The sequence below is a fragment of the Vigna umbellata genome, chromosome 1 (genome assembly GCF_029865625.1).
Source record: "Vigna umbellata cultivar VRB3 chromosome 1, Vumbellata_1.0, whole genome shotgun sequence".
In the NCBI taxonomy this organism is placed as follows: domain Eukaryota; kingdom Viridiplantae; phylum Streptophyta; class Magnoliopsida; order Fabales; family Fabaceae; genus Vigna; species Vigna umbellata.
The window spans coordinates 96,980,621-97,008,532 of NC_142165.1; the positions used below are offsets into that span (position 1 = coordinate 96,980,621).

Genomic DNA, 27,912 nt, shown 5'->3' on the forward strand with positions numbered 1-27,912 from the left:
TAACAGAGAGTGACATGTCACTCAATAATAATTATATTATAATCAAATTCTAAGAATCTAAGATTAGGTTGAGTTGAACACAAGTAATTCGTATACAATATTGGTCTTAAGTGTGTAATAATTTCTTTCTTAATATTATATGATATCTTAATTTAAGTGATATAAGTTATTTGTGAAATAAGAGATATTTGTTAAGATTTTTACTTAATACTCTCAAATGCACTGATATCAACACCATTATCGTGTATAAGACTTAACAAATTTTAATTTAACAATATCAAAATCAATTATTATTTCAATCAAATCTATCACTTAATCTATGTATGTTAATCATCATTACTTGACATCATTCACTAGTTACATATATACTTAATATTATCAAAATCAACAACTTATGATATATTTAAGCTTCGCTTTCATCAACAAAAAAGTTCAAAGTAGAATTAGAAGTTACTCATCTAATCATATTATTTGATGTAACTTAAAAACCCATTACCTCCTGTTAACTTAAATTGACTTGAACTCCAAGAAAGATCAATCAACTTACAACTCTAAGAACAAATAAAATTTTTAATTTACTAAGAAAGATTACGATCGAGAATAAGATAAATTATGTGAAATAATGAACTCATTATTTTATAACCAATCAAATGAATGTATTTCTTAATTTTTTACCATCTACATGGTGGATAAAATCATGAAAGAGATGAGAATCAGAATCAGAATTGATAAAAGGGAAAAGCTAGAGAGCGACCCATGCTAAACTTTTGTTTCTGAAAAGAAAAGATTAAAAATAAGGAAAAAAGGAGAAGAGAAACGGGCCTTGGGCCAAGTTCTGATAGATTTCACCTAACTAAACAATATTTTACATATCAACTTTTACTTTTGTTTTTTATTTTTTTGTGATTTGTTGCAGTGAAGAAGTTTGAATAGTTAAGAACGTGTTTCGGAACTCCATATAACTTATATGTGTGAGAAAAAAAAAGTAGATATTGTTGAAGAAAGAAGATGATAACTGGACATTAAATTTGGAGATATATTAAGGATTCTATATCTATATCTTGTTTTTTCTATGACTGAAATAATTTTGATTTAGTATATCTCTTCAGCGACTTCATTGAAAACAGTTTTTGCGAGTTTGTTGTTACCTAATATTTTACTTTTACAAATTTCTTAATATAAATTAAAATACATTTACTTTATATAATTACTCTTCTAAATAAAATGTATCATCTTCAATATTTAATATAAATCAACTAACTTGAATATCTTACGGGCAACCTAACTATATGTTGTATCTTTTTAAAATAAAACATTTCAAAAGTAAAGAAAAAAGAAACACAGAGCTACTTCATTTCGGGCTATGCTATGATCAGAAAAAAAAAAAGTAACGAAAAAGAAACACATGCCTATCTGGTCCCAAATTTGACCTTTCAATTGTAGGAGTAACATGGCCTTACAAGTTCGGAACATTTATTTGAAAAATAATTAAAATATTATTTTGTATAACTAAAATAATTTTCTAAGAATACTTTCATTAAATTTTATATAATTTAGTTTTAATCAATACAAAAATTATGTCATGTTTTTTAGAATTTTGTAGAAAAGTTCATTCAAATATATTTTTCAGCTAGTGGTTCAAATTGAAATTCAATTTCGACATTATAAGCCTTCAATATCTCGTTTTAGATAAAAAAAAATGAAACAGAATAGAGCAACTTGTATCAGTTTCAAGATGCTTTAGCAACACTGCATTAATTTTACAGATCTGTTGTTAGAGCTACGCATGATGGGCTGGGCTATTTTCCTTATGGACGGCCCAAAATAAATAGGAGGGTTACTCCCTACACCACCCCACTTTACTTTCTACACAACCACATTTTTTATAAATTCTAAAACTATTTTTTATATTTTAAAATATCCTACACCCCCCACCTCTTTTCTTCAACGGATGTCAACATCTTCCGAAGAAGTGTATATTTTACCAGAATTTTCTTCCATAATGGTACGGAACAATAGTATCATTGAAGTAGATACACCAATCACTGTAAATATAAGAAGTCAAGTAAGCGGGTTGGTTCGATTGGAGAAGAAAAAAAAAAAGATTCAATTAAAAATATTTTCCGGGAATATCTATTTTCCCGGAGAAATGGATAAGATATCCCGACACAGTGCCATGTTGATACCACCGAGAACGGTAAAAAAAAATTCAAAAGGATCAAAAAAAAAAATGAAAAATTGGATCTATGCCCAATGGATCATGCTACATCCGTTAACGAATGTGCCACATCCATTAAGTTTTTTATTTTTTTTAATTTTTAGTTTTTTAATTTATTGTATTTTAAATTAATATATACATATTATTTTATTTTTAAAAAATTATTACTTAATTATTTATAAATTAATTTTATTTTATTTAATAAAACAATTATTATTAATTTAATTTATGTATTATTATTTAAATAATACTTAAAATATTTTTTATAAATGTATTAAAACGGATGTGGCTTTTTTTTTTTAGTTTTTAGTTTTTTAATTTTTTGTATTTTAAATTAATATATAAATATTATTTAATTATTTTAAAATTATTATTTAATTATTTATAAATTAATTTAATTTTATTTAATAAAATAATAATTATTAATTTAATTTATGTATTAATATTTAAGTAATAATTAAAATATTTGTTATAAATCTAAGTGCCACATCCATGTGACATTGAAGTTCTTTTTTTTAGTTTTAAGTTTTTTAATTTTTTATATTTTAAATTAACATATAAATATTATTTAATTTTTTTTAAATTAGTATTGAATTATTTATAAATTTATTTTATTTTATTTAATAAAATAATTATTATTAATTTAATTTATATATTATTATTTAAATAATAAATAAAATAATTTTTAAAAATTTATTAAACGAATGTGGTCAACTCTCAATAAATACGCCATGCTGGCACGTGCATGTTAACATTCCAAACTCAAAGGAAAAAAAAAACAAGTAACGCATTTTTTAAGACTTTGGAACAGTTAGTGAGAAATTTTGTAACTTTGGCATCCAGTAAAAATAAGTAAGATATTGAATATGTAGAAGAACTCATAAATAGGTTTTAAATTGAAAATGTTCTCTTATATGACTTCTTCCCCCGAATCTCTTCACAGTCTGTCTTCAAAAATACCTAACACAGTTTAGCCTTATTACTTTATCGTTCTTTGGAACTGATATGCACAATTGCAGGAATAAAAGATTTTGTGGGAAATCTGGTGAGAGGTGAGGCTTTGTCAGTCGGAAGTGATACTCAGCACCACCTGAATAAAGTTCAGTTTTCATTGGGCATCTACCTCTACTATTTCACTACTTTACTTTGGTCTTGGGATAATGAAAAGGAACGTAGGAAAAGAATAAGTTTGATGGCATTCACTGTAATTCGAGATTATAAATAAGGACCTTAACTAATTTTCAAGTATTCGGCCTTAAGCAAAGAATCTTCTTTATACTTTGTCTAAAAAGATAAAATAAATGTAGAGCAGGGCATCTAAAAATTCTTCCACACTCCTCTTGAGTTACAGAACATGACATCAAAGAAAGGCATTGCATGGTAAACTTGATTCCCTATAGCATGTCGATGATTGCACATCTCTAATGGAGGCTACAAATTCACCACATGGTTATGTTTCATTAGAACACCCGATCAAAATTCAAGCTTCTAGTTGCTGAATGAATAATTTGGAGGGACTATAGTGGAAACTGGAAAGTAGAAACTGAAAAAAAAAATGCGACCAACAGGAAGGGATCGAAGGATTGTCCGCAGAATGGCAAACTTTCCTCGAAGCATAATGGAGGGTATTTCAAGGGCAGTGGAGGATGGTATAGGCTTTATAGGAAGAGGAAGAGGAAGAAGAAGAAATCAACATGCTAATTTTCCTCTGCAGCCTCAAGAACATGTTCCACAATCACTTGATCATGTAGTGGTTCAAGAGGAATGGAGTTTTCTAGAGAGTTTTGAGCAGCAATATGGCACTAAACACCCTTTCTTTTATGCTTGCCGTCTCGGGGAAGCCTTGAAATTAGCAGAACAAGATCACAAGTTCTTGTTCATGTTCCTCCACTCACCTGACCACCCTTTTGCAAACGTTTTCTGCAAGGAAACACTGTGTTCGGAGCCAGTGATTCAGTTTCTTGATGTGAATTTTGTTTGCTGGGGAGGACTTGCATATAGAGGAGAGGGCTTGCAAATGGTTGCAACGCTTAGCCCTGACACTTTTCCCTGTTGTGCTGTCGTAGCCCCCACTCCGGGCGAGAGTATAGCAGTTCTGCAACAGGTTGGTCAAATTTCGTGACCCATATTTTTATGGATTATGCTTTATGCCTATGCAAGATGCTTTAAAGAATTTGGCTAAGTGAGTTATTGTTTATGTTGTATTTTCTTTTCTGGTATAAATCCTAAATCCAAACCCAAGGTAGGAATGCTACCTAGCTGATGAAACATCTAGATAGAAATGACACTTACAAACCTAGGAGACTCAAAAAGATTCAAATTATGACTTGTCGGATGGGAGAATCTATCTTACTTTGGTTGATCAAGTGCTTGTGTATTTTATATTGTTGCATTGATTATGTTGATCCATGACTGCATCACCAGTTATAAACTCAAAATATTTGACTATAGCCTGTATTATACGCATTTTTCTTATGGTTTTCAGCTAGAAGGACCCCTTTCACCGGCTGAGCTAGTGGGGATTCTACAAAGAACATTGGAAGAACAAGGGGTAGCTTTCGGAAGTGCTAAAGCTAATCAGGAAGAAAAGATTCGAGCAGACCGTAGGCTTAGAGAAGAACAGGATGCTGCATATCTTGCAGCTTTGCAAATTGACAAGGTGTATATCTCTTACACTTCACATTTTAGCTTAATCTAAATACAGTCTTTCATTTTAAGTGTTATTTCTTTCCTAAAAACAATGATTAACTAACACTCTGCTAAATACAGGAAAAAGACAAACTCAATAATTTACCTTCTAGAGAGGGAGTTCAGAAGCAAGTGGAAGCTCACAGCACCAAAAATTATGGGAAACTGATGAACAATTCTATGAATGTCACTAAACAGAACAGCAGAGTGAATGAGTCCACTAAGGGAGTTGCAAGTAAAGGAATCGAGTCTCAACCCACGCAGGTACGTATACTTGAGTACTACACGACAAAGTTAGAATCATGTGAAAGTTGAACTTGACTTTGTGTGTCAGTTTTGTGTTGCAGATTCTGATAAGGTTTCCAAACGGGGAAAGAAGAGAGCATACTTTCCTTTGCACAGACAAGATCCAATCCATTTTCTCATACATCGATTCCTTAGGATTGCCAGGGATTGGAAACTACAGATTGATATCAAACTTCCCAAGAAGAGCTTATGGTGTTGACCAAATGAGAATGACTCTCAAAGAGGCTGCCATGTATCCTAAGGCTAGTGTGTTCGTGGAGCCTTTAGGCGTTAGAGTCCCATAACCCCATTTAAGATGCACATGTATGCTATTTACCACCATAAATTTCAATTTGAATTAATCAAAACCAGACGACCTCACTTCAGCTCGTAAATTGATTGAGATTTGAGTGCATCTCCAACACAAATTCTGGACTTCGATTAGATGATCATTTCGAGACCATTTTAACTTGTTTTTGTTCACACGAAACGCATAATTTTGATGAGTCTACATTTTGGTTTGTATTTAGCATAAATTTTACTGCTCGGATAAGAAAAAAACATGCATTTTTTCATGATTTATGTTTATAGTAATAATATTTTTATTTTGTTTTTTGTGTTTATTGTGTACATTTATCATCATTCTTATCCTAAGGGTAGTCACAAACATGTTATCCAAAGAAAACACCAAAGTAATTATTAAATTATTATCTTATATTAATTTGTGATTAGTAAACCAATATCTTATTTGACAACTAAGCAGGAACACAGAAAATAAATATATACCCATACTCATAGTATATGTGTCTGAGAGGAACACAGAAAATAAATATATACCCATACTCATAGTATATGTGTCTGAGTTCTCATATTCGTTGTTATACTTGTCTCACACCTAATATTTGTGTCCGTTTTAAATTATTAAAGCATTTATAAAAGTAACCTAAATAAACTTATCTTCATTCTGTTCTCATGTTCTTAATTTTGTTTAATTTGAAAGGCCCAATTATTTTTTGTTACACAATTTTTCATTTTTTTAGTTGTTTAATTTGTTCAATATTCGCAAAAGATTATGTCAAATATATTATTTCTTCCACCACAAATTTGATTACATTTTTTTTATTTGGTTTGATTTAAATGATGTATTGTATATTAGAAAAAAAAAATTCATTAAATCAAACAGTTGTTGAAATATATATTTAATTATTTTTATTTAATGTTTATTTTTTAAACGAGATTATTTAAATTTTAATTTTTAAATATTCAATTGTATAAATTAAATCCTCGACGATATCAAATTTTCTATATAATAAAGACGAGACAAAAATTTATACTCTTAAAAACAAAAATAGAAAAAATATAAAAATAAGGATGACAATAAAGTTTTATTTAAAAAGTAAATATATATATATATATATATATATATATATATATATATATATAATTAATCTTAAACTCATTCATATAAAGAAGTATGACTTTGTAATAAACAACTAATAATATAATAAAGCAATTGTATAGAAAATGTAAACATTTGATTTCACATTAAGTTAAATACAAAATCATGATCACATGCAAACGTGAAATTCATCATTTGTAAACCTATTACTAACTCATTTCGTTAAAGAAAACTAATAAGATGAATAAATATATAATTTGCGCAAAGGGTTAAGATGCATAAAGATGGAAAGTGAAAAGTGTAGACAATGTAGAAAGGGTTAAGGTTTAATGTAATGAAAATGAAAAGAAAAATATATAAATGACTTGAATTGTATTTGAATGATTGAAATGTAACTTCTTTTAAGAAAAAGGAAAACGACAATTGAGTATATAATGAACACTAACTAAAAAATGTCAATCAGTAGTATTCTCATAAATTATTTTAATAGTCGATTGTACATGGTACATAGTTTCTTATTATGTATCGGTCGGAATAATAGCCATATGACAATTATTTTGAAATAGTAAATCTATGTATATGTTATGTCATTAATAAATAATTACAAAAATACATCATAAAAGTATAATAGTATAAATTATTTTAAAAAAATTTATCTGTCATGAGAAATACATTTTTTCATTAAAAATAACGAAACAGTAATTTTCTCCAAAAAGAGAAAAAAAGGGGGTAAGTTTTATTGTGTTTGTATGTTTATAAATTATTAGTTTTTTTCGTAGACTATAAAATTATAAATAGGTAACATGAGATCTTGTTCAAAATGTGATTTATGGTTTAGAATTTCCTTATTTTAACAGTAAAAAAATATCGTCAAAAAACCAAAACCTTCCCAGGATCGAGTCACGAAGCAATCTCAAAAGAAAATAGATTTGAAAGTTGCGGAGTATCGTGATCATAGCCACTTCAGTAGCAGTTTATGAGTTTTCCAAATTCCATCAGATAATTTTGGATCAAGCTACAGCAACTCTACAGCCACAGCTCTGGTAAATTCATCTTCTATTATACTCAGTAGTAGCTACAATTAGTGAAGTAGATCGCATCTCTACCAAGTACGCGTTTTCCTCAACCCCGATTTTGGAACTCGATTAAAAGGGGTTTTCATATGACAATTACATCATTTTTCTAATGGAAGTCCCCAAATCCCCTTCCAAATGCAAACGAATCGCCAAACACAAATGGCTTATAAAATTCGGTTTAGTAATTTTGGTGATGCTGCTATTATTTCTAGGTTTTTATCTTGAGTCAGAAACTGGAAAACTCAACGCGTCGTCGTATTACACCGTGGTTGTGGATTGTGGAAGCACTGGGACACGGGTGAATGTGTATGAGTGGATGGTAGGGGTGAAAGGAGCAAGCAAAGGGAACTTGCCAGTGTTGCTGCACTCCTATCCTGATAATACAACCAGGAGGAGTTCACTTTGGAAAGGTTCTTGTCAATATCACTGTATGCAAACTGAACCCGGGTTACACAACTTTGTTAATGATTCTTTAGGAGTGAGACAGGCTTTGGAGCCCTTGATTGTGTGGGCGGAGCAAGTGGTGCCGCGAGAAATGCGCGGCAGTACTCCTGCTTTTGTCTTGGCTACTGCTGGGTTGAGGGGGCTCACCTTGGAGGACGCTGATAGGGTATTGGGAGATATTGAGGCTGTTGTGAAAGGCCATAGCTTTATGATGAGCAAGAGCTGGATAAGGGTTTTGAGTGGGAAGGAGGAAGCTTATTATGGCTGGGTGGCTTTGAACTACAAAATGGGCACCTTTGATGATAACTATCCCAAGTCTCCCACTTTGGGACTTGTTGATATTGGGGGCTCGTCGTTGCAGATTGTGGCAGAGATAGATGTTGCTGTTGATGATGTGCATGTGATGAAATCAAGGCTCGGATCAACGGAGCATCGGATTGTGGCATATTCATTGCCTGCGTTTGGCCTAAATGAAGCGTTTGATAGGACAGTTCTTAGGCTCAGAAACAATCAAAGTGAGGAAAGAACTGCCAGTATCTCTGACCTCAGACATCCTTGTCTGTTATCAACTTATGTACAAAACTATACATGCCATTCTTGCTCTGCATTGGCTTCCATTTATGAGAAAAAACACAGTCAAGACCAGGAAAGTGAGCTTTATTCTTTACGTCTTACTGGAGAACCTAATTGGGAGCAATGCCTAGAACTAGCTATTGGTGCCGCCATGAACTCTAGTTCCAAAGTGTCACATCTGACAGTTAGCAAAAATTGCCAAGCTAGTTTATTTTCTGGTACTGGTAAGGGTATAATCATTTGTTTGCATTGTAGTTTTCTTATTTTATTAATTCACGCTTTACAATTTTTATGAAATTTTCTCGTGGTCTTCTTGAAGTTTTTGAATATACATGTTAATTGAGAATTATAATAATTTCAGCATGGCAAATTTTTAGCAGTTGGTTTGGTTTGTACCCGGTGGCTATATGTAGTTACTTTCATTTTGTCAACCTCTCACCCAATCTCCAAAACGCTACTTTGTAAAATCGTAAAAATGAAAAGTAGATCAAACAATAAAGATACAATATCGTATCCCCTCTATGATGATACCAAAAAATTCAATTGTTGATTGTGTGAAACTATATCACTTTTGATGACTAAGGTTGTTATACAGTCCACCTTTTCTCTATGTAAGTGTTGACATTGCACAACCCTAGCTCCCTGATAGGAACTTACCGTGTTTCATTACTTACCTTGCAGGCACTGATATACTTAATTTAACAGCTGTTGCACAACCAGCCAAGTTTCATGCATTGTCTGGTTTCTTTTTTGTCTACAATAAGCTAAATTTGAGCCCAAGAACCAACTTAACAATGGTTTGGGAATCAGGCAAACAAATATGTTCAAATTTATGGTCTGGTTTGAGCAGTGTTTCTGGTAATCCAGATTATGCTGGACTGTTTTGTTTCCAGGTGGCTTATATGGCATCATTGATTGATTATGGTCTCTGTCTTGGGGATGTTGAAATGGTATTTGGCCCAGGTGACATTTCGTGGACTTTAGGAGCTGCATTAATTGAAGGGAAATTTTTGTGGTTAAACAGTACAAGCTACGAAGTCCATGTTATTATTTCAACTTTAAAGAATGTCAAGGTCACGTCTTCTCCTACTGTTCTATTTGCTGTACTCGTATTACTTTCATTGATTGTTTATTGTAGTCAAATTAAGCTACCAATGCCAAGTAGAAGGGATTCTGCTCCTGGCTCATCTTTGCCATCTTATACTCCTGTAAGACGTCGATCTAACTAATAATATTTCGGCATTTTTGTGTCAGTCTTTGCATAATTCATTTTTGAAGAATGACATAACATTGGAAGTTTTAGAAATGAATGTTTATTTACTTTGACTCACTCAATTTTAAACCCGATACTTTAATAGGAGGAAACCAACTTTGTCCCCAATGTTTTGGTACCAATTGCACAATATTAATGAAAAATAGTTTAGGGATTGTCATGTATTGGCAGTTTCATTTTCAGTTCATGTAACCTGAAAGTATTTTATGACCTAAAAGCCATCCAAGTCATATTTGAGGAATTCTGAAATTAAGAATATGGCTTGAGAAGTCAAAAATATGTTCTCAATATGAATATTTGTCTATGATTCGGTGCTTGTACAATCTTTACATTTGATATTAATGACTTACCTTGCCTGTATAAATTATTGTTTGAACATCAAAATAGAAGAAATAAGTATAATATAATTGTAGTATAAATATACTTGCTATAAACATTCTAAATTCCTTTAATTGATATTTCTTTTGCCCATTCCTCTTTTTTTTTCCTTGATTTTTATGGGTCACCTGGTGGATCCAGGGACTGAGATAGTGAAAGATAGCTTTCACAGGCTGCTAACTCCTTTGGCCTCTAGACTGACCAGTTAAAGTTTTTTCCATAAGCAAAGAGAAATTTTAAATAAAACAGTAGCATTGATAACATAAGATCTGCTATATGAGTACAGGGAATAAACGCACCCAAGAATTATGAGGTGCGTACATGTTCTTGTTCACTACCATCATATATTACCAAAGACAAATCCCACCCCTACATGAAGTGACTAGTTAGAGTTAACCTTAAAGCAATGTTGTATGGAAGAGAGAAAAACGAAGAAACTTAACACTTTGTAATATGTTGACTGTAGTTGAAGACATTTAGCTATAAATACATGATATTTTGTGAAGGAATGCTACTACGAGTCTTTTCTAAACACTTTCTTTTATTTAGCAAAATTCACAGGCATGTCATCATTAAATGATGTAGGTCCCTCGCTTTATTTGGTAGGTCACACTCCCATGAACATGTGTGTTGAAAAGAGCATGCTATTGATGTCTCTCTTTTATTGTATTGCTTCTTGTTTGATTTAGTACTTTTATTTTATAATCATATCTACTTGATTCTTTGCTGCATTTGATTCCAATTTTTCTAGTTAGTGAAGTTCCCCTGGCCACACTCATTTATATATCTGCGGGAAGGAGTGTTGTGCCTCATGGAGCATTGAATTAACCCCTGAAACCTGATCTTACGAGGCAACATATTATACTCATCAATGGCAAATTTAGCGTTCCTTATGGCTACTTGAAGTTTGGACCTTTTATTTTTTTCTTCCTCCAAACCTATCATTAACATTTAATTCAACTAAGAATAAGCTTTCACAAATTAGGACAATATACGAGAGACATAATTGAAGTGACTCAACTTGTAAAAAAACCAGAGTCTCATGTCGCTCTTTGAGAACATTCAGAAAAACATCATCGTGGAGATATCTTGTCAATCGTGTCGCATATTCTCCAAACATAATTGAGGTTGGGACCTGCAAAACTAGATCACCTCCTTGAGAAATGACCCTCAACTTGATCGACCTACTGGTTCGATTCTGTTTATCACAAGAAATTAATCTCACTTTATAAATCTTCTTAACTCTAAACATGTTATTCATAAATTATGGTCTAATTCCTTTATGGGCGAGAATGAATATTGATACTGTATCAGGTCAATTTTGGTACGGTAATTTTCTCTTAAAACATTCTCCTCTTCAGATAATATGGCTTTGTTGTATACTGACTTAAAAACCAGCATGACCCACCATCCCTCGAAGAACATGCAGGATCCCATTTGCAGGATACTCAGTTCCAGCGTCATTTCCATGCTACGCTAACATGACTTTTCATGTTTCGTCTTCTTTTCCTCCACCCTTTCTCTCAAATTTTCCACCTTGGCACGCTTCTCGGCAACAAAGTTCCTGGTTATCAAGAAAGCTAGCCACGGGATAACGTGGAGTATGGACTATAAAGGAGGAGTTTACTGGTTCCGCTATGTGCATTCAGGCAGACAGGAAATGGCCGAGCCTTAGTCATTGCTATACTTCCAGTTCCAGCTGTAAAGTTGATTGTGAATGAATCTCAAACGTGGGCAATATGAAAGTAAGAAAATGGTGGTGGATCATATAGATAACGGGGCACGTATAATAATAGGTATGACTCAATTGACTGACAAACTTCAATATCAAAACCAGATACATAGAAAAATGGTTCCATTTGAACGCAAAGTTGAAATCGAATCAATTTTTCTCCCAAGAACATTAATTAGACTGTTTTGAATGCTTTTGATGTACTTTTAACTTGTTTCATAGGGTAGAAAATGGAGGATGAGTGTTTAAAAATATGCCTCCTTTTTTCCATGGTGAAGCTTTTACCAGACCTGGTTATAGCCTGATATGAATGATGGACTAAAAGAATAATATATATATATATATATATATATATATATATATATATATATATATATATACTTGTGGTCTAAAATAGTGGCGGATTGCAGACACAGCCACTCTAATTCTTTCTATTTATTTATTATTATTATTATGGATTTTTATAGGTGATAACAGTATTATTTCTACGCAGAAGATGGTCATTGGTAGAAAGCTAAGAAAATTCCCTATTAGGTAATGACTAATTAAACCATCCTAATCAACTGACAGCTGTCCAAAATAAGGGTTTTTTCGTTATCTCCACTGACCCATTTGAATTACCAGTTTAGCCTCACCTTCACAGTACTATCATACTAATCAGTGGCAGTATTGTCTTTTCACGTTTCCCACTTCACCTCTTCGTAGGTGAGTCTGAAAGGTTTGGACCTTCTTCTTCTATATAATATCAGACATTCTCCTTCTATATAATATCAGACCTTCTCCCCTTCTCCCGCTTCTTGTTCTTTTTTTTTTACCTTTTCTGTAAACAAATATCAGCCTTCATTTATGTTATCCTTTTTCATGTTATCTGCATCTTTGGACGTGTGAAAGGTTAGTCATCTGTATATACTTTTCCTTCTTTGTCCACTTTTTCGCTTTCTATGTTCATCTTCTCCTTTTTGGACCTCATCTCGCAACTTTTGACTTTCTTGGTCTATTTCCACTTATTCCTTCTATTTACATGTACAGAACTCGAAACTTGACTTCTCCTACTTTGTTTAATCGAACTCTGTTTCTTTTTATACAGAGTGTTATAAAGGATGAAGATTTGGTGAACATTGAGTTTATCAAGTTACGTATTTTATATAACCGAACACAAGTTTTTTATTTCGTGTGTGTATCTTTGTGGTTTTGGCTTCAAGTTTGTATTTTTATCTCATTAGACTGATTCTTCAACTATTTCCATCATGTATTAGAAGACAGAGAAATTTGACACGATCAAGGATATTGATGGAACAAGAGAAACATTGACACTTGAGAGAATCATAGATTTATGGTTTGTTGAATCATGGGATTCCAAACTACATATGGAGATGATTCTTACATATCAAAAGGTAATCTAAAGTATCAATGCATGACTTAAATTTGGCTTAATGTATATCAAATCTTCATTATATATATACATAACATGATAGATGTTATGATGGTCAGGGTGATGATACCTGCAATGATTGAGAAGGAAGATATGGGTTTGGGAGGACAAGAGGGTCAAGTAAAGGATATCATTGATGGAAAGTACTGTGCTGATTTGTTTGATTGATAAAAAAGCATAATGTTGATTTCTTCAAAAGCATATATGTTCTTCGTTGATAGATATATTTGTTTATAATTATTTGCTGATGTAGTTTATAATTTTTTACTTTTTAGATGTCATCGGTGTGGTGGACAATGTCAAAGAGAAACCCCAAACAAAAAATATTGTATTTGTTGACTTGAGGGATTTCAGGTTGGTTATATTATGTACGTTGTTTATATTACCTTTAAGAAATTATTTTTATTATGCAATTAAGCTTTTGTTGTCATTTCCTTCATTAAGTTGTGTTGTAATCTGCTGCACTTTCAAGAATTTGTATTGGGTAAAATTCATGACTTCTTGAAACTATTCTTGAAATTCTAATAAGTGTCTCTTGACCCGCTTAAATGTATGTAACCGTTATATAGTATGTGATGATTTTTGTATCTAAATGTTTCAGGCACTGGTAATTGAATAGTTTATCAGTAATAAATAGTGCATGTGATTTAGCAACTGATACTGGTATAGTTAACTAACCATTAACTAACCATAATTAACTAACAATAACTAGCCCACAATAATTAAGTAATCATAATTAACTAACCCTAGTTAACTCATAATTAACTAACCATATAGTTAACTAACCATAGTTAACGTAGTTAACTAACCATAGTTAAGTAACCATAGTTAAGTAACCATAGTTAAGTAACCATAGTTAAGTAACCATAGTTAACCATAGTTAAGTAACCATAGTTAAGTAACCATAGTTAAGTAACCATAGTTAACCATAGTTAAGTAACCATAGTTAACCATAGTTAGGTAACCATCATAACCATAGTTAACTAATCATAAACCAACCTTAACCATAAACCCTAACTCTAACACTAACCCTAACCCTAATCATAACCCTAACCCTAACCCTATCCCTAACCCTAATCATATCCCCAACCCTAACCCTAATCCCTAACTCTTAACCGAAACCTAAAACCGAAACCCTAAACCGAAACCCTAAACCCTAACCCAAAACCCTTGTCCCTGGACCCTGGCCATTGGACCCTGGACCCTGGACCTTGACCCTGACCCGCGCCAGGGCCCTGGACTCGGGACCTTGGACCTCTAACCCTGGACCCCTGACCCTGGACCCCTGATCCTGGACCCCTGGACCCTGACTAACTATGCCTAAACCCTTACCCTAAAACCAAAACCCTAACCCTAAACCCTAATTCCTAAACCGTATTCTCCTCTATGATTATACCAAAAACTTGAATTGTTGATTGTATGAAACTATATAACTTTTGATGACATTGCACAGCCATAGCTCCCTGATAACATGGAAGAAGGGTGGTTAAAAGTTTTGTTTGTACTATGTGTTGATAGGAACTTAGTGTGTTTCATTACTTACGTTGGAGGCATTGATATAGTTAATTTATCAGCTGTTGCACAAGCAGCCAAGTTTCATGCATTGTTTGGTTTCTCTTTTGTCTACAATAAGCTAAATTTTAGCAGAAGAACCAACTTAACAATGGTTTGGGAGTCAGGAAAACAAATCTGTTTAAATTTATGGTGTGCTTTGAGCAGTGATTCTGATAATCCAGATTATGCTGGACAATTTTGTTTCCAGGTAGTTTATATGGCATCATTGATCGATTATGGTCTCTGTCTTGGGGATGTTGATATGGTTTTTGGACCAGGTGACATTTGGTGGACTTTAGGAGCTGCATTAATTGAAGGGAAATTTTTGTGGTTAAACAGTACAAGCTACGAAGCCCATGTTATTATTTCAACTTTAAAGAATGTCAAGGTAGCGTCTTCTCCTACTGTAGTTTTTGCTGTACTCGTATTACTTTCGTTGATTGTTTATTGTAGTCAAATTAAGCTTCCAATGCGAAGTAGAAGGGATTCTGCTCCTGGCTCATCTTTGCCATCTTATACTCCTTTAAGACGTCGATCTAACTAATAATATTTCGGCATTTTTGCGTCAGTCTTTGCATAATTCATTTTTTAAGAATGACATGACATTGAAAAATGTATCAGTAATAAATAATGCATCTGATTTAGCAACTGATACTGGGATAGTTTACTAACCATTAACTAACCATAATTAACAAACCATAATTAATAAACCATAACTAACCAACCATAATTAACTAATCATAATTAACTAATTTAGTTAACTAGTAGTAGGCGAGTCTGAAAGGTTTGGACCTTCTTCAATATACTATCAGACATTCTCCTTCTATATATTATCAGACCTTCTCCCCGTCTCCCGCTTCTTGTTCTTCTTTTTTTAACTTTTCTGTAAACAAATATCAGCCTCATTTATGTTACCGTTTTTCATGTTATCTGCATCTTTGGACGTGTGAAAGGTTAGTCATCTCTATATACTTTTCCTTCTTTGTCCACTTTTTCGCTTTCTATGTTCATCTTCTTCTCCTTTTTGGACCTCATCTCTCCACGTTTGGCTTTCTTGGTCTATTTCGTCTTATTCCTTCTATTTACATGTACAGAACTCGAAACTTGACCTACTTTGTTTAATCGAACTCTGTTTCTTTTTATACAGAGTGTTATAAAGGTTGAAGATTTGGTGAACATTGAGTTTATCAAGTTACGTATTTTATATAACCCAACTTAAGTTTTTTATTTCGTGTGTGTATCTTTGTGGTTTTCGCTTCAAGTTTGAATTTTTATCTCATTAAACTGATTCTTCAACTCTTTCCATCATCTATTAGACTACAAAGAAATTTGACATGATCAAGGATATTGATGGAACAAGAGAAACGTTGACATTTGAGAGACTCATAGATTTATGGTTTGTTGAATCATGGGATTCCAAACTACATATGGAGATGATTCTTACATATCAAAAGGTAATCTAAAGTATCAATGCATGAGTTAAAGTATCAGGTTGGTTATATTATGTACGTTGTTTATATTACCTTTAAGAAATTAATTTTATTATGCAATTAAGCTTTTGTTGTCATTTCCATCATTATGTTGTGTTGTAATCTTCTGCACTTTGAGAAATTTGTATTGTGTAAAATTCATGACTTCTTGAAAATATTCTTAAAACTATTCTTGAAATTCTAATAAATGTCTCTTGACCTGCTTAAATGTATGTAACCGTGATACAATATGTATTGATATTTGTATCTAAATGTTCGACGCACTGGTAATTGAATAATGTATCAACAATAAATAGTGCATGTGATTTAGCAACTGATACTGGTATAGTTAACTAACATTAACAAATCATAATTAACTAACCCTAGTTACTCATAATTAACTATTAACTAACCATACTAACTGTAGTTAACCATAGTTAAGTAACCATAGATAACTAATCATAAACCAACCATAACAATTAAACCTAACCCTAACCCTAACACTAACCATAACCCTAAACCCTAAACCCTAACCCCAACTCTAAACCCTAAACCTTAAATCTTAATCCTAACCCTAATCCTCTTCTTAAACAGTAAACCCTAAACCTTAATAGCTAAACCCTAACCGTAAAAGCTAAAGCCTAATCAAAACTGTACACCATAAACCATAACCCTAACTCTAACCATATCCCCAACCCTAACCATAAACCCTAATTCTAAACCCAAACCATAAACCCAAACCCTAAACCCAAACCTTAAACCTAAACCCTAAACCCAATCCCTAAACCTAAACCCTAACCCAAAACCCTAAACCCTGGACCTTGGAACCTTGGACCTTGGAACCCTGGCCCTTTACCCCTGGACCATGGACCCTGGACGATGGACGATGGACGCTGGACCCTGTACGATGGACGATGGACGCTGGACGCTGGACGTTGGACGTTGGATGCTAGACCATGGACCATGGACCATGAACCCTGGACCCTGGACCCTGGACCCTCAACCCTAAACCCTTAATCCTAACCTTAACCCTCTTCTTAAATCTTAAACCGTAAACCCTAAACCCTAAACCTTAATCGCTAAACCCTAACCGTAAATGCTAAAGCCTAATCAAAACTGTACACCATAAACCCTAACCTTAACTCTAACCATATCCTAACCCTAACCATGAACCCTAATTCTAAACCCAAACCCTAAACCTAAACCCGGGACCCTGGACCCTAAACCCTTAATCCTAACCCTAACCGTCTTCTTAAACCTTAAATCGTAAACCCTAAACCTTAATCGCTAAACCCTAACAGTAAATGCTATAGCCTAACCAAAACTGTACACCATAAACCCTAACACTAACTCTAACCATATCCCGAACCCTAACCATAAACCCTAATTCTAAACCCAAACCCTAAACCCGGCACCCTGGACCTTGAACCCTGGACCCTGGACCCTGGACACCCTGGACCCTGGACTCCTTGGACCCTGGACTCCCTGGACCTTGGACCCTGGACTCCCTGGACCCTGGACCCTGGACCCTGGACCCTGGACCCTGGACCATGGACCTTGGACCCTGGGCACCCTGGACCCTGGGCACCTTAGACCCTGGACCCTGGACCATGGACCAAGGACCTTGAACCCTGGACCCTGGACCCTGGACCCTGGACCCTGGGCACCCTGGACCCTGCAGCCTGACACCCTGAAGCCTGGAGACCCTGGACCCTGGAGACCCTGGACCCTGGAGACCCTGGACCCTGGACCCTGGACCCTGGAGACCCTGGACCCTGGACCCTGGACCCTGGACCCTGGACCCTGGACCCTGGACCCTAGACCCTGGACCCTGGACCCTGGACCCTGGGCACCCTAGACCTTGGACCCTGGACCATGGACCCTAGGCACCTAGGGCACCCTGGACCCTGGACCCTGGACCCTGGACCCTGGACCCTGGACCCTGGACCCTGGACCCTGGGCACCCTGGACCCTGGATCCTGGACCCTGGACCCTGGGCACCCTCCCTGGACCCTGGGCACCCTGGACCCTGGACCCTGGACCCTGGACCCTGGACCCTGGACCCTGGACCCTGGACCCTGGACCCTGGACCCTGGACCCTGGACCCTGGACCCTGGACCCTGGACCCTGGACCCTGGACCCTGGACCCTGGACCCTGGACCCTGGACCCTGGACCCTGGACCCTGGACCCTGGACCCTGGGCACCCTGGACCCTGGACCCTGGACCCTGGACCCTGGACCCTAGGCACCCTGGACCCTGGACCGTGGAAACCCTGGACCTTGGACCCTGGACCCTGGACCCTGGGCACCCTGGATCTTGGACACCCTGGAACCTGGAGCCTCGGCACCCTGGACCCTGGACACCGTGGACCTTGGACACCCTGGACCCTGGACCCTAGGCACCTTGGACCTTGGGCACCCTGGATCCTGGACACCCTGGACCCTGGACCCTGGGCACCGTGGACCCTGGACACCGTGGACCCTGGACCCTGGACCCTGGACCCTGGGCACCCTGGACCTTGGACACCCTTGACCCTGGGCACCCTGGACCTTGGACACCGTGGACCCTTGACCTTGGGCACCCTGGACCCTGGGCACCCTGGATCCTGGACACCCTGGACCCTGGACCCCCTGGACCCTGGACCCTGGACCCTGGACCCTGGACCCTGGACCCTGGACCCTGGACCCTGGACCCTGGACCCTGGACCCTGGACCATGGACCATGGACCCTGAGCACCCTGGACCCTGGACCCTGGGCACCCTGGACCCTGGACACCGTGGACCCTGGACCGTGGACACCCTGGATCCTGGATCCTGGACCCTGGACCCTGGGCACCCTGGATCCTGGACACCCTGGACCCTGGACCCTGGGCACCCTGGACCCTGGACACCGTGGACCCTGGACCCTGGACACCCTGGACCCTGGACCCTGGACCCTGGACCCTGGACCCTGGACCCTGGACCTTGGACCCTGGACCCTGGGCACCTTGGACCCTGGACACCCTTGACCCTGGGCACCCTGGACCTTGGACACCGTGGACCCTGGACCCTGGACACCCTGGACCCTGGACCCTGGGCACCCTGGACCCTGGGCACCCTGGATCCTGGACACCCTGGACCCTGGACCCCCTGGACCCTGGACCCTGGACCCTGGACCCTGGACCCTGGACCCTGGACCCTGGACCCTGGACCCTGGACCCTGGACTTTAAATTCTAGACCCTAACCCTAACTAACTATTCCTAAACCCTTACCCTTAAACTCTAAAACCTAAACCCTAACCCTAACTCCTAACTATATCCCTTAACCTAACCCTAACCCTAACCCTAACTATCCCTATTATCGCTAACCCTATCCCCAACCCTAACTCGAAACCCTAACTCTAAACCCAAACCCTAAAACGAAACTCTAAACTCTAACCCTAAACCCTAAATCCTTAACACTAACCCAAATCCTAAACCTTAAACCTTAATCCTAACCCTAATCCTCACCTTAAACCCTAAACCCTAAACCCTAATCCTTAAACCCTAAACCCTAACCGTAAAAGCTAAAGTCTAATCAAAACTGTAAACCATAAACCCTAACCGTAACCCAAACCATATCCCCAACCCTAACCCTAAACTCTAACTCTAAACCCTAACCCTAACCCTAAACCCTAACCCTAACCGTAACCCTGAACCCTAACCCTAAACCCTAACCCTAACTAACAAACCCTAACCCCTAAAACCTAAACCCTTACCCTAAACCCTAACTCTATCCCTAAACCCTAAACCTAACCCTAAACATTAATTCCTAAACCGTATTCCCCTCTATGATTATACCAAAAAATTGAATTGTTGATTGTATGAAACTATATCACTTTTGATGACTAAGGTTGTCATACAGTCCACCTTTTCTCTATGTAAGTGTTGACAATTCACAACCATAGCTCCCTTATAACATGGAAGAAGGGTGGTTAAAAGTTTTGTTTCTATGATGTGTTGATAGGAACTTCCTGTGTTTCATTACTTACCTTGCAGGCACTGATATAGTTAATTTATCAGCTGTTGCACAACCAGCCAAGTTTCATGCATTGTCTGGTTTCTTTTTGGTCTACAATAAGCTAAATTTGAGCTGAAGAATGACATTGTCTGGTTTCTTTTTGGTCTACAACCAGTCTTTGTATAATTCATTTTTGAAGAATGACATGATAATAAAAAATGTATCAGTAATAAATAATGCATCTTATTTTGCAACTGATACTGGGATAGTTAACTAATCATTAACTAACCATAATTAACTAACCAACCATAATTATCTAATCTAGTTAACTAGTAGTAGGTGAGTCTGAAAGGTTTGGACCTTCTTCTTCTATATAATATCAGACATTCTCCTATATAATATCAGACCTTCTCCCCTTCTCCCGCTTCTTGTTCTTCTTTTTTTACCTTTTCTGTAAAATAATATCAGCCTTCATTTATGTCTTCCTTTTTCATGTTATCTGCATCTTTGGACGAGTGAAAGGTCAGTCATCTCTATATACTTTTCCTTATTTGTCCACTTTTTCGCTTTCTATGTTCATCTTCTCCTTTTCGGACCTCATCTCTCAACTTTTGGCTTTCTTCGTCTATTTCGACTTAGTCCTTCTATTTACTTGTACAGAACTCAGAAACTTTACTTCTCCTACTTTCTTTAATCGAATTTTGTTTCTGTTTATACAGAGTGTTATAAAGGTTGAAGATTTGGTGAACATTGAGTTCATCAAGTTACAGTTTTATATAACCCAACTTAAGTTTTTTATTTCGTGTGTGTATCCTTGTGGTTTTGGCTTCAAGTTTGTATTTTTATCTCATTAAACTGATTCTTCAACTCTTTCCATCATGTATTAGACGACAAAGAAATTTGATGGAACAAGGGAAATGTTGACACTTGAGAGAATCATAGATTTATGGTTTGTTGAATCATGGGATTCCAAACTACATATGGAGATGATTCTTACATATCAAAAGGTAATCCGAACTATCAATGCATGAGTTAAAGTATCAGGTTGGTTATATTATGTACGTTGTTTATATTACCTTTAAGAAATTAATTTTGTTATGCAATTAAGCTTTTTTTGTCATTTCCTTCAATGTGTTGTGTTGTAATCTGATGCACTTTGAGAAATTTGTATTGTGTAAAATTCATGACTTCTTGAAATTATTCTTGAAACTATTCTTGAAATTCTAATAAGTGTCGCTTGACCCGCTTAAATGTATGTGACCGTTATACAATATGTATTGATATTTGTATCTACATGTTCCACGCACTGGTAATTCAATAATATATGAGTGCTAAATAGTGCATGTGATTTAGCAACTGATACTGGTATAGTTAACTAACCATAATTAACTAACAATAACTAACCCACAATAATTAACTAACCCTAGTTAACTCATAATTAACTATTAAGTAACCATAGTTAACTAACCATACTAACCGTAGTTAACCATAGTTAAGTAACCATAGTTAACTAATCATAAACCAACCTTAACAATAAACCCTAACCCTAACCCTAACCCTAACCATAACCCTAATGCTAACCCTAACCGTAACCCTAATGCTAACGCTAACCCTAACTATAACCCTAACCCCAACCATAACCCCCACGCTAACTCTAAACGCGAACCCTAATCCTAACCTTAAACACTAAATCATAAACCCTAACCCCAACCCTAATACCTAAACCTTAATCCTAACCCTAATCCTCACCTTAAACCATAATCCGTAAACCCTAAACCCTAATCCTTAAACTCTAAAGTCTAAACCCTAAACCCTAACCGTAAAGGTTAAAGCCTAATCAAAACTGTAAACCATAAACCCTAAGCCTAACCATATCCCAAACCCTAACCCTCAACCCTAACTATAAAACCCAAAACCCTAAACCCTGGACCCTGGACACTGAACCTTAAACCATAAACCCTTAATCCTAACCCTAATCCTCTTCTTAAACCTTAAACCCTAAACCTTAATCGCTAAACACTAACCGTAAATGCTAAAGCCTAATCAAAACTGTACACCATAAACCCTAACCCTAACTCTGACCATATCCCCAACCCTAACCCTAACTCTTACCATATCCCCAACCCTAACCCTAACTCTTGCCATATCCCCAACCCTAACCCTAACTCTTACCATATCCCCAACCCTAACCCTAACCCTAACTCTTACCATATCCCCAACCCTAACCATAAACCCTAATTCTAAACCCAAACCATAAACCCAAACCCCAAACTCAAACCCTAAACCCTAACCCAAAACCCAAAACCCTGGACCCTGGACCGTGTAACCTTGGCCTTGGACCCTTGGCCCTGGCCCCTGGCCCCTGGCCCCTGGACCCTGGACCCTAGCCCCTGGACCCTAAGCCCTTAACCTTGAATCCTTAAACCTAAACCCTAACTCTATCCCTAAAGCCTAAACCTAACCCTAAACTGTAATTCCTAAACCGTATTCCCGTCTATGATTATACCAAAAACTTCAATTATTGATTGTTTGAAACTATATCACTTTTGTTGACTAAGGTTGTCATACAGTCCACCTTTTCTCTATGTAAGTGTTGACAATTCACAACCATAGCTCCCTGATAACATGGAAGAAGGGTGGTTAAAAGTTTTGTTTCTATTATGTGTTGATAGGAACTTACTGTATTTCATTACTTACCTTGCAGGCATTGATATAGTTAATTTATCAGCTGTTGCACAACCAGCCAAGTTTCATGCATTGTCTGGTTTCTTTTTGGTCTACAATAAGCTAAATTTGACCCGAAGAACCAACTTAACAATGGTTTGGGAGTCGGGCAATTTAATCTGTTTAAATTTATGGTCTGGTTTGAGCAGTGATTCTGATAATCCAGATTATGCTGGACAATTTTGTTTCCAGGTGGCTTATATGGCATCATTGATTGATTATGGTCTCTGTCTTATGGATGTTGATATGGTATTTGGACCAGGTGACGTTTGGCGGACTTTAGGAGCTGCATTAATTGAATGGAAATTTTTGTGGTTAAACAGTGCTACGAAGCCCATGTAATTATTTCACCTTTAAAGAATATCAAGGTAACGTCTTCTCCTGTACTATTTGCTGTACTCGTATTACTTTCATTGATTGTTTACTGTAGTCAAATTAAGCTACCAATGCGAAGTAGAAGGGATTCTGGTCCTGCCTCATCTTTGCCATCTTATACTCTTGTAAGACGTGGATCTAACTAATAATATTTTGGCATTTTTGTGTCACTCTTTGCATAATTCATTTTTGAAGAACGACATGACATTGAAAAATGTATCAGTAATAAATAATGCATCTGATTTTGCAACTGATACTGGGATAGTTAACTAACCATAATTAATTAACCATAACTAACCAACTATAATTAACTAATCATAATTAACTAATCTAGTTAACTAGTAGTAGGTGAGTCTGAAAGGTTTGGACCTTCTTCTTCTATATAATATCAGACATTCTCCTTCTATATAATATCAGAACTTCTCCCCTTCTCCCGCTTCTGGTTCTTCTTTTTTTACCTTTTCTGTAAAATAATATCAGCTTTCATTTATGTTATCCTTTTTCATGTTATCTGCATCTTTGGACGTGTGAAAGGTTAGTCATCTCTATATAATTTTCCTTCTTTGACCACTTTTTCGCTTTCTATGTTCATTTTCTTCTCCTTTTTGGACCTCATCTCTCAACTTTTGGCTTTCTTCGTCTATTTCGTCTTATCCCTTCTATTTACATGTACAGAACTCAGAAACTTTACTTCTCCTACTTTGTTTAATCGAACTCTGTTTCTGTTTATACAGAGTGTTATAAAGGTTGAAGATTTGGTGAACAGAGTGTTATCAAGTTACATATTTATACGAGGTTGCAGATATTTTATTTAGTGTGTATCTTTGTTGTTTTGGCTTCAAGTTTGTATTTTTATCTCATTAAACTGATTCTTCAAGTCTTTCCATCATGTATTAGACGACAAAGAAATTTGACATGATCAAGGATATTGGTGGAACAAGGGAAACGTTGACACTTGAGAGAATCATAGATTTATGGTTTGTTGAATAATGGGATTCCAAACTACATATGGAGATGATTCTTACGTATCAAAAGGTAATCTAAAGTATCAATGCATGAGTTAAAGTATCAGGTTGGTTATATTACCTTTAAGAAATTATTTTTATTACGCAATTAAGCTTTTGTTGTCATTTCCTTCACTATGTTGTGTTGTAATCTGCTGCACGTTGAGAAATTTGTCTTTTGTAAAATTAATGACTTCTTGAAATTATTCTTTAAACTATTCTTGAAATTCTAATAAGTGTCTCTTGACCCGCTTAAATGTATGTAACCGTTATACAGTATGTGATGACTTTTGTATCTAAATGTTTCACGCACTGGTAATTGAATAATTTATCAGTAACAAATAGTGCATGTGATTTAGCAACTGATAATAGTTAACTAACCATTAACTAACCATAAATAACTAGCAATAACTAACCACAATAATTAACTAATCATAATTACCTAACGCTAGTTAACTGATAATTAACTAACCATATAGTTAACTGACCATACTTAACGCAGTTAAGTAACCATAGTTAACCGTAGTTAAGTAACCATCATAACCATAGTTTAGTAACCATAAACCAATCTTAACCATAAACCCTAACTCTAATCCTAACCCTAATCATAACCATAACCTTATCCCTAACCCTAACCATAACCCCACAACCCTAACCCTAAACCCTAACTCTAAACCAAAACCCTAAACCCCTGTCCCTGGACCCTGGATTGTAGACCCTGGTCCCTGACTTTGTACCGAGACCCTGGACCCCTGACCTTGGACCCCTGACCCCGGACCCCGGACCCCTGACCCCGGACCCTGAACTTTAAACCCTGAACTTTAAACCCTAGACCCTGACCCTGGACTTTAAATTCTAGACCCTAACCCTAACTAACTATCCCTAAACCCTTACCCTTAAACTCTAAAACCTAAACCCTAACCCTAACTCCTAACTATATCCCTAAACCCTTAACCTAACCCTAACCCTAACTATCCCTATTATCCCTAACCCTATCCCCAACCATAACCCGAAACCCTAAGTCTAAACCGAAACCCTAAACCGAAACCCTAAACTCTAACCCTAAACCATAAATCCTTAACACTAACCCAAACCCTAAAGCTTAATCCTAACCCTAATCCTCACCTTACACCCTAAACGGTAAACCCTAAACCCTAATCCTTAAACCCTAAACTCTAACCCCTAACCGTAAAAGCTAAAGTCTAATCAAAATTGTAAACCATAAACCCTAACCGTAACCCAAACCATATCCCCAACCCTAACCCTAAACTCTAACTCTAAACCCTAACCCTAACCCTAATTTTTTTGGTTAAACAGTACAAGCTACGAAGCCCGTGTAATTATTCAACTTTAAAGATCGTCAAGGTAACGTCTTCTCCTGTACAATTTGCTGTACTCGTATTACTTTCATGGATTGTTCATTGTAGTCAAATTAAGCTACCAATGCGAAGTAGAAGGGATTCTGCTCCTGCCTCATCTTTGCCATCTTATACTCTTGTAAGTTGTCGATCTAACTAATAATATTTTGACATTTTTGTGTCAGTCTTTGCATAATCATTTTTGAAGCATGACATGACATTGAAAAATGTATCAGTAATAAATAATGCATCTTATTTTGCAACTGATACTGGGATAGTTAACTAACCATAACTAACCAACCATAATTAACTAAGTAACCATAACTAACTAACTATAATTAACTAACCATAACTAACCATAACTAACCAACCATAATTAACTAATCATAATTAACTAATCTAGTTAACTAGTAGTAGGTGAGTCTCAATGGTTTGGACCTTCTTCTTCTATATAATATCAGACATTCTCCTTCTATATAATATCAGACCTTCTCCCCTTCTCCCGCTTCTTGTTCTTCTTTTTTTACCTTTTCTGTAAAATAATATCAGCCTTCATTTATGTTATCCTTTTTCATGTTATCTGCATCTTTGGACGCGTGAAAGGTTAGTCATCTCTATATACCTTTCCTTCTTTGTCCAATTTTTCTATATACCTTCCCTTCTTTGTCCAATTTTTCGCTTTCTATGTTCATCTTCTTCTCCTTTTTGGACCTCATCTCTGAACTTTTGGCTTTCTTCGTCTATTTCGACTTAGCCCTTCTATTTACATGTACAGAACTCAGAAACTTTACTTCTCCTACTTTGTTTAATCGAACTCTATTTTTGTTTATTCAGAGTGTTATAAAGGTTGCAGATTTGGTGAACATTGAGTTTATCAAGTTACAATTTTATATAACCCAACTTAAGTTTTTTATTTCGTGGGTGTATCTTTCTGGTTTTGGCTTCAAGTTTGTATTTTTATCTCATTAAACTTATTCTTCAACTCTTTCCATCATGTATTAGACGAAAAAGAAATTTGACATGATCAAGGATATTGGTGGAACAAGGGAAACGTTGACACTTGAGAGAATCATAGATTTATGGTTTGTTGAATCATGGGATTCCAAACTACATATGGAGATGATTCTTACATATCGAAAGGTAATCTAAAGTATCAATGCATGAGTTAAAGTATCAGGTTGGCTATATTATGTACGTTGTTTATATTAACTTTAAGAAATTATTTTTATTATGCAATTAAGCTTTTGTTGTCATTTCCTTCATTATGTTGTGTTGTAATCTGCTGCACTTTGAGAAATTTGTGTTGTGTACAATTCATGACTTCTTGAAATAATTCTTGAAATTCTAATAAGTGTCTCTTGACCCGCTTAAATGTAAATAACCGTTATACAATATGTATTGATATTTGTATCCAAATGTTCCACGCACTGGTAATTGAATAATGTATCAGTAATAAATAGTGCATGTGATTTAGCAACTGATACTGGCATAGTTAACTAACCCTTAACTAACCATAATTAACTAACAATAACTAACCCACAATAATTAACTAATCATAATTAACTAACCCTAGTTAACTATTAACTAACCATAGTTAACTAACCATACTAACCGTAGTTAACCATAGTTAAGTAACCATAGTTAACTAATCATAAACCAACCTTAACAATAAACCCTAACCCTAATGCTAACCCTAACCCTAACTCTAACCCTAACCATATTCCTAATCATAACTCCAACCCTAACCTTAACCCTAACCCTATTCCTAATCATAATTCCAACCCTAACCCTAAACCCCAAACCCTAAAACATAAACCCTAATGCTAACCCTAAACCGTAAACCCTTAACCCTTAACCCTAAACCCTTATCCCCTAACTCTAAACCCTAAACCCTAAACCCTTAACCCTAACCCTAACTCTAACCCTAACCCTATTCCTAATCATAACCCTA

The 27,912-nt window shown here is 36.0% G+C and overlaps 3 protein-coding genes across 12 annotated transcripts; all 3 read left to right on the top strand.

The window, feature by feature from the left end:
• Positions 1–3,499: 3,499 nt before the first annotated feature.
• LOC124842782 (plant UBX domain-containing protein 10-like) lies at positions 3,500–5,865 on the top strand. Its single transcript, XM_047319344.2, has 4 exons — positions 3,500–4,322; positions 4,704–4,877; positions 4,988–5,170; positions 5,254–5,865. Exons 1-4 carry the CDS (start codon positions 3,774–3,776, stop codon positions 5,494–5,496), a joined length of 1,149 nt encoding a protein of 382 aa, XP_047175300.1. The 5' UTR covers positions 3,500–3,773; the 3' UTR covers positions 5,497–5,865.
• Positions 5,866–7,434: 1,569 nt separating this feature from the next.
• On the top strand, positions 7,435–9,936 carry LOC124842788 (putative apyrase 7). 3 transcript variants are annotated; one of them, XM_088104956.1, is made up of 3 exons: positions 7,441–7,633; positions 7,879–8,907; positions 9,365–9,936. In XM_088104956.1, exons 2-3 carry the CDS (start codon positions 7,983–7,985, stop codon positions 9,910–9,912), a joined length of 1,473 nt encoding a protein of 490 aa, XP_087961082.1. In that variant the 5' UTR covers positions 7,441–7,633; positions 7,879–7,982; the 3' UTR covers positions 9,913–9,936. The 3 variants fall into 3 exon arrangements, with proteins under 3 accessions (XP_047175308.1, XP_047175307.1, XP_087961082.1); XM_047319352.2 differs by having other exon boundaries at positions 7,435–8,901; XM_047319351.2 differs by having other exon boundaries at positions 7,439–8,907.
• Positions 9,937–12,544: 2,608 nt separating this feature from the next.
• LOC148206927 (uncharacterized) lies at positions 12,545–27,223 on the top strand. Of its 8 annotated transcripts, none has more exons than XR_015783805.1 (11): positions 12,545–13,197; positions 13,323–13,460; positions 13,558–13,641; positions 13,774–13,852; positions 15,261–15,440; positions 16,200–16,243; positions 16,369–16,506; positions 21,388–21,507; positions 23,487–23,592; positions 24,334–24,394; positions 24,497–27,223. XR_015783805.1 is itself a non-coding variant. In XM_088104962.1 (11 exons), exon 7 carries the CDS (start codon positions 18,397–18,399, stop codon positions 19,252–19,254), a length of 858 nt encoding a protein of 285 aa, XP_087961088.1. In that variant the 5' UTR covers positions 12,545–13,197; positions 13,323–13,460; positions 13,558–13,641; positions 13,774–13,852; positions 15,261–15,440; positions 16,200–16,243; positions 16,369–18,396; the 3' UTR covers positions 19,255–21,507; positions 23,205–23,592; positions 24,334–24,394; positions 24,497–24,634; positions 26,964–27,223. The 8 variants fall into 8 exon arrangements, 6 of the variants coding, with proteins under 6 accessions (XP_087961088.1, XP_087961087.1, XP_087961083.1 ...); XM_088104962.1 differs by having other exon boundaries at positions 16,369–21,507; positions 23,205–23,592; positions 24,497–24,634; positions 26,964–27,223; XM_088104961.1 differs by adding an exon at positions 23,205–23,416 and having other exon boundaries at positions 16,369–21,507.
• The last annotated feature ends 689 nt before the right edge of the window (positions 27,224–27,912 follow it).

What these genes read in the sequence shown, in the direction of transcription:
- LOC148206927 (XM_088104957.1), top strand. Translation starts at nt 18,397, where the DNA reads ATGGACCCTAGGCACCTAGGGCACCCTGGACCCTGGACCCTGGACCCT.
- LOC124842788 (XM_047319351.2), top strand. Translation starts at nt 7,776, where the DNA reads ATGGAAGTCCCCAAATCCCCTTCCAAATGCAAACGAATCGCCAAACAC. An exon ending in TAGTTTATTTTCTGGTACTG is followed by an intron (nt 8,908 to 9,364) that starts GTAAGGGTATAA and finishes CTTACCTTGCAG; the next exon opens with GCACTGATATACTTAATTTA.
- LOC124842782 (XM_047319344.2), top strand. Translation starts at nt 3,774, where the DNA reads ATGCGACCAACAGGAAGGGATCGAAGGATTGTCCGCAGAATGGCAAAC. An exon ending in GTATAGCAGTTCTGCAACAG is followed by an intron (nt 4,323 to 4,703) that starts GTTGGTCAAATT and finishes TATGGTTTTCAG; the next exon opens with CTAGAAGGACCCCTTTCACC. An exon ending in TCGAGTCTCAACCCACGCAG is followed by an intron (nt 5,171 to 5,253) that starts GTACGTATACTT and finishes TTTGTGTTGCAG; the next exon opens with ATTCTGATAAGGTTTCCAAA.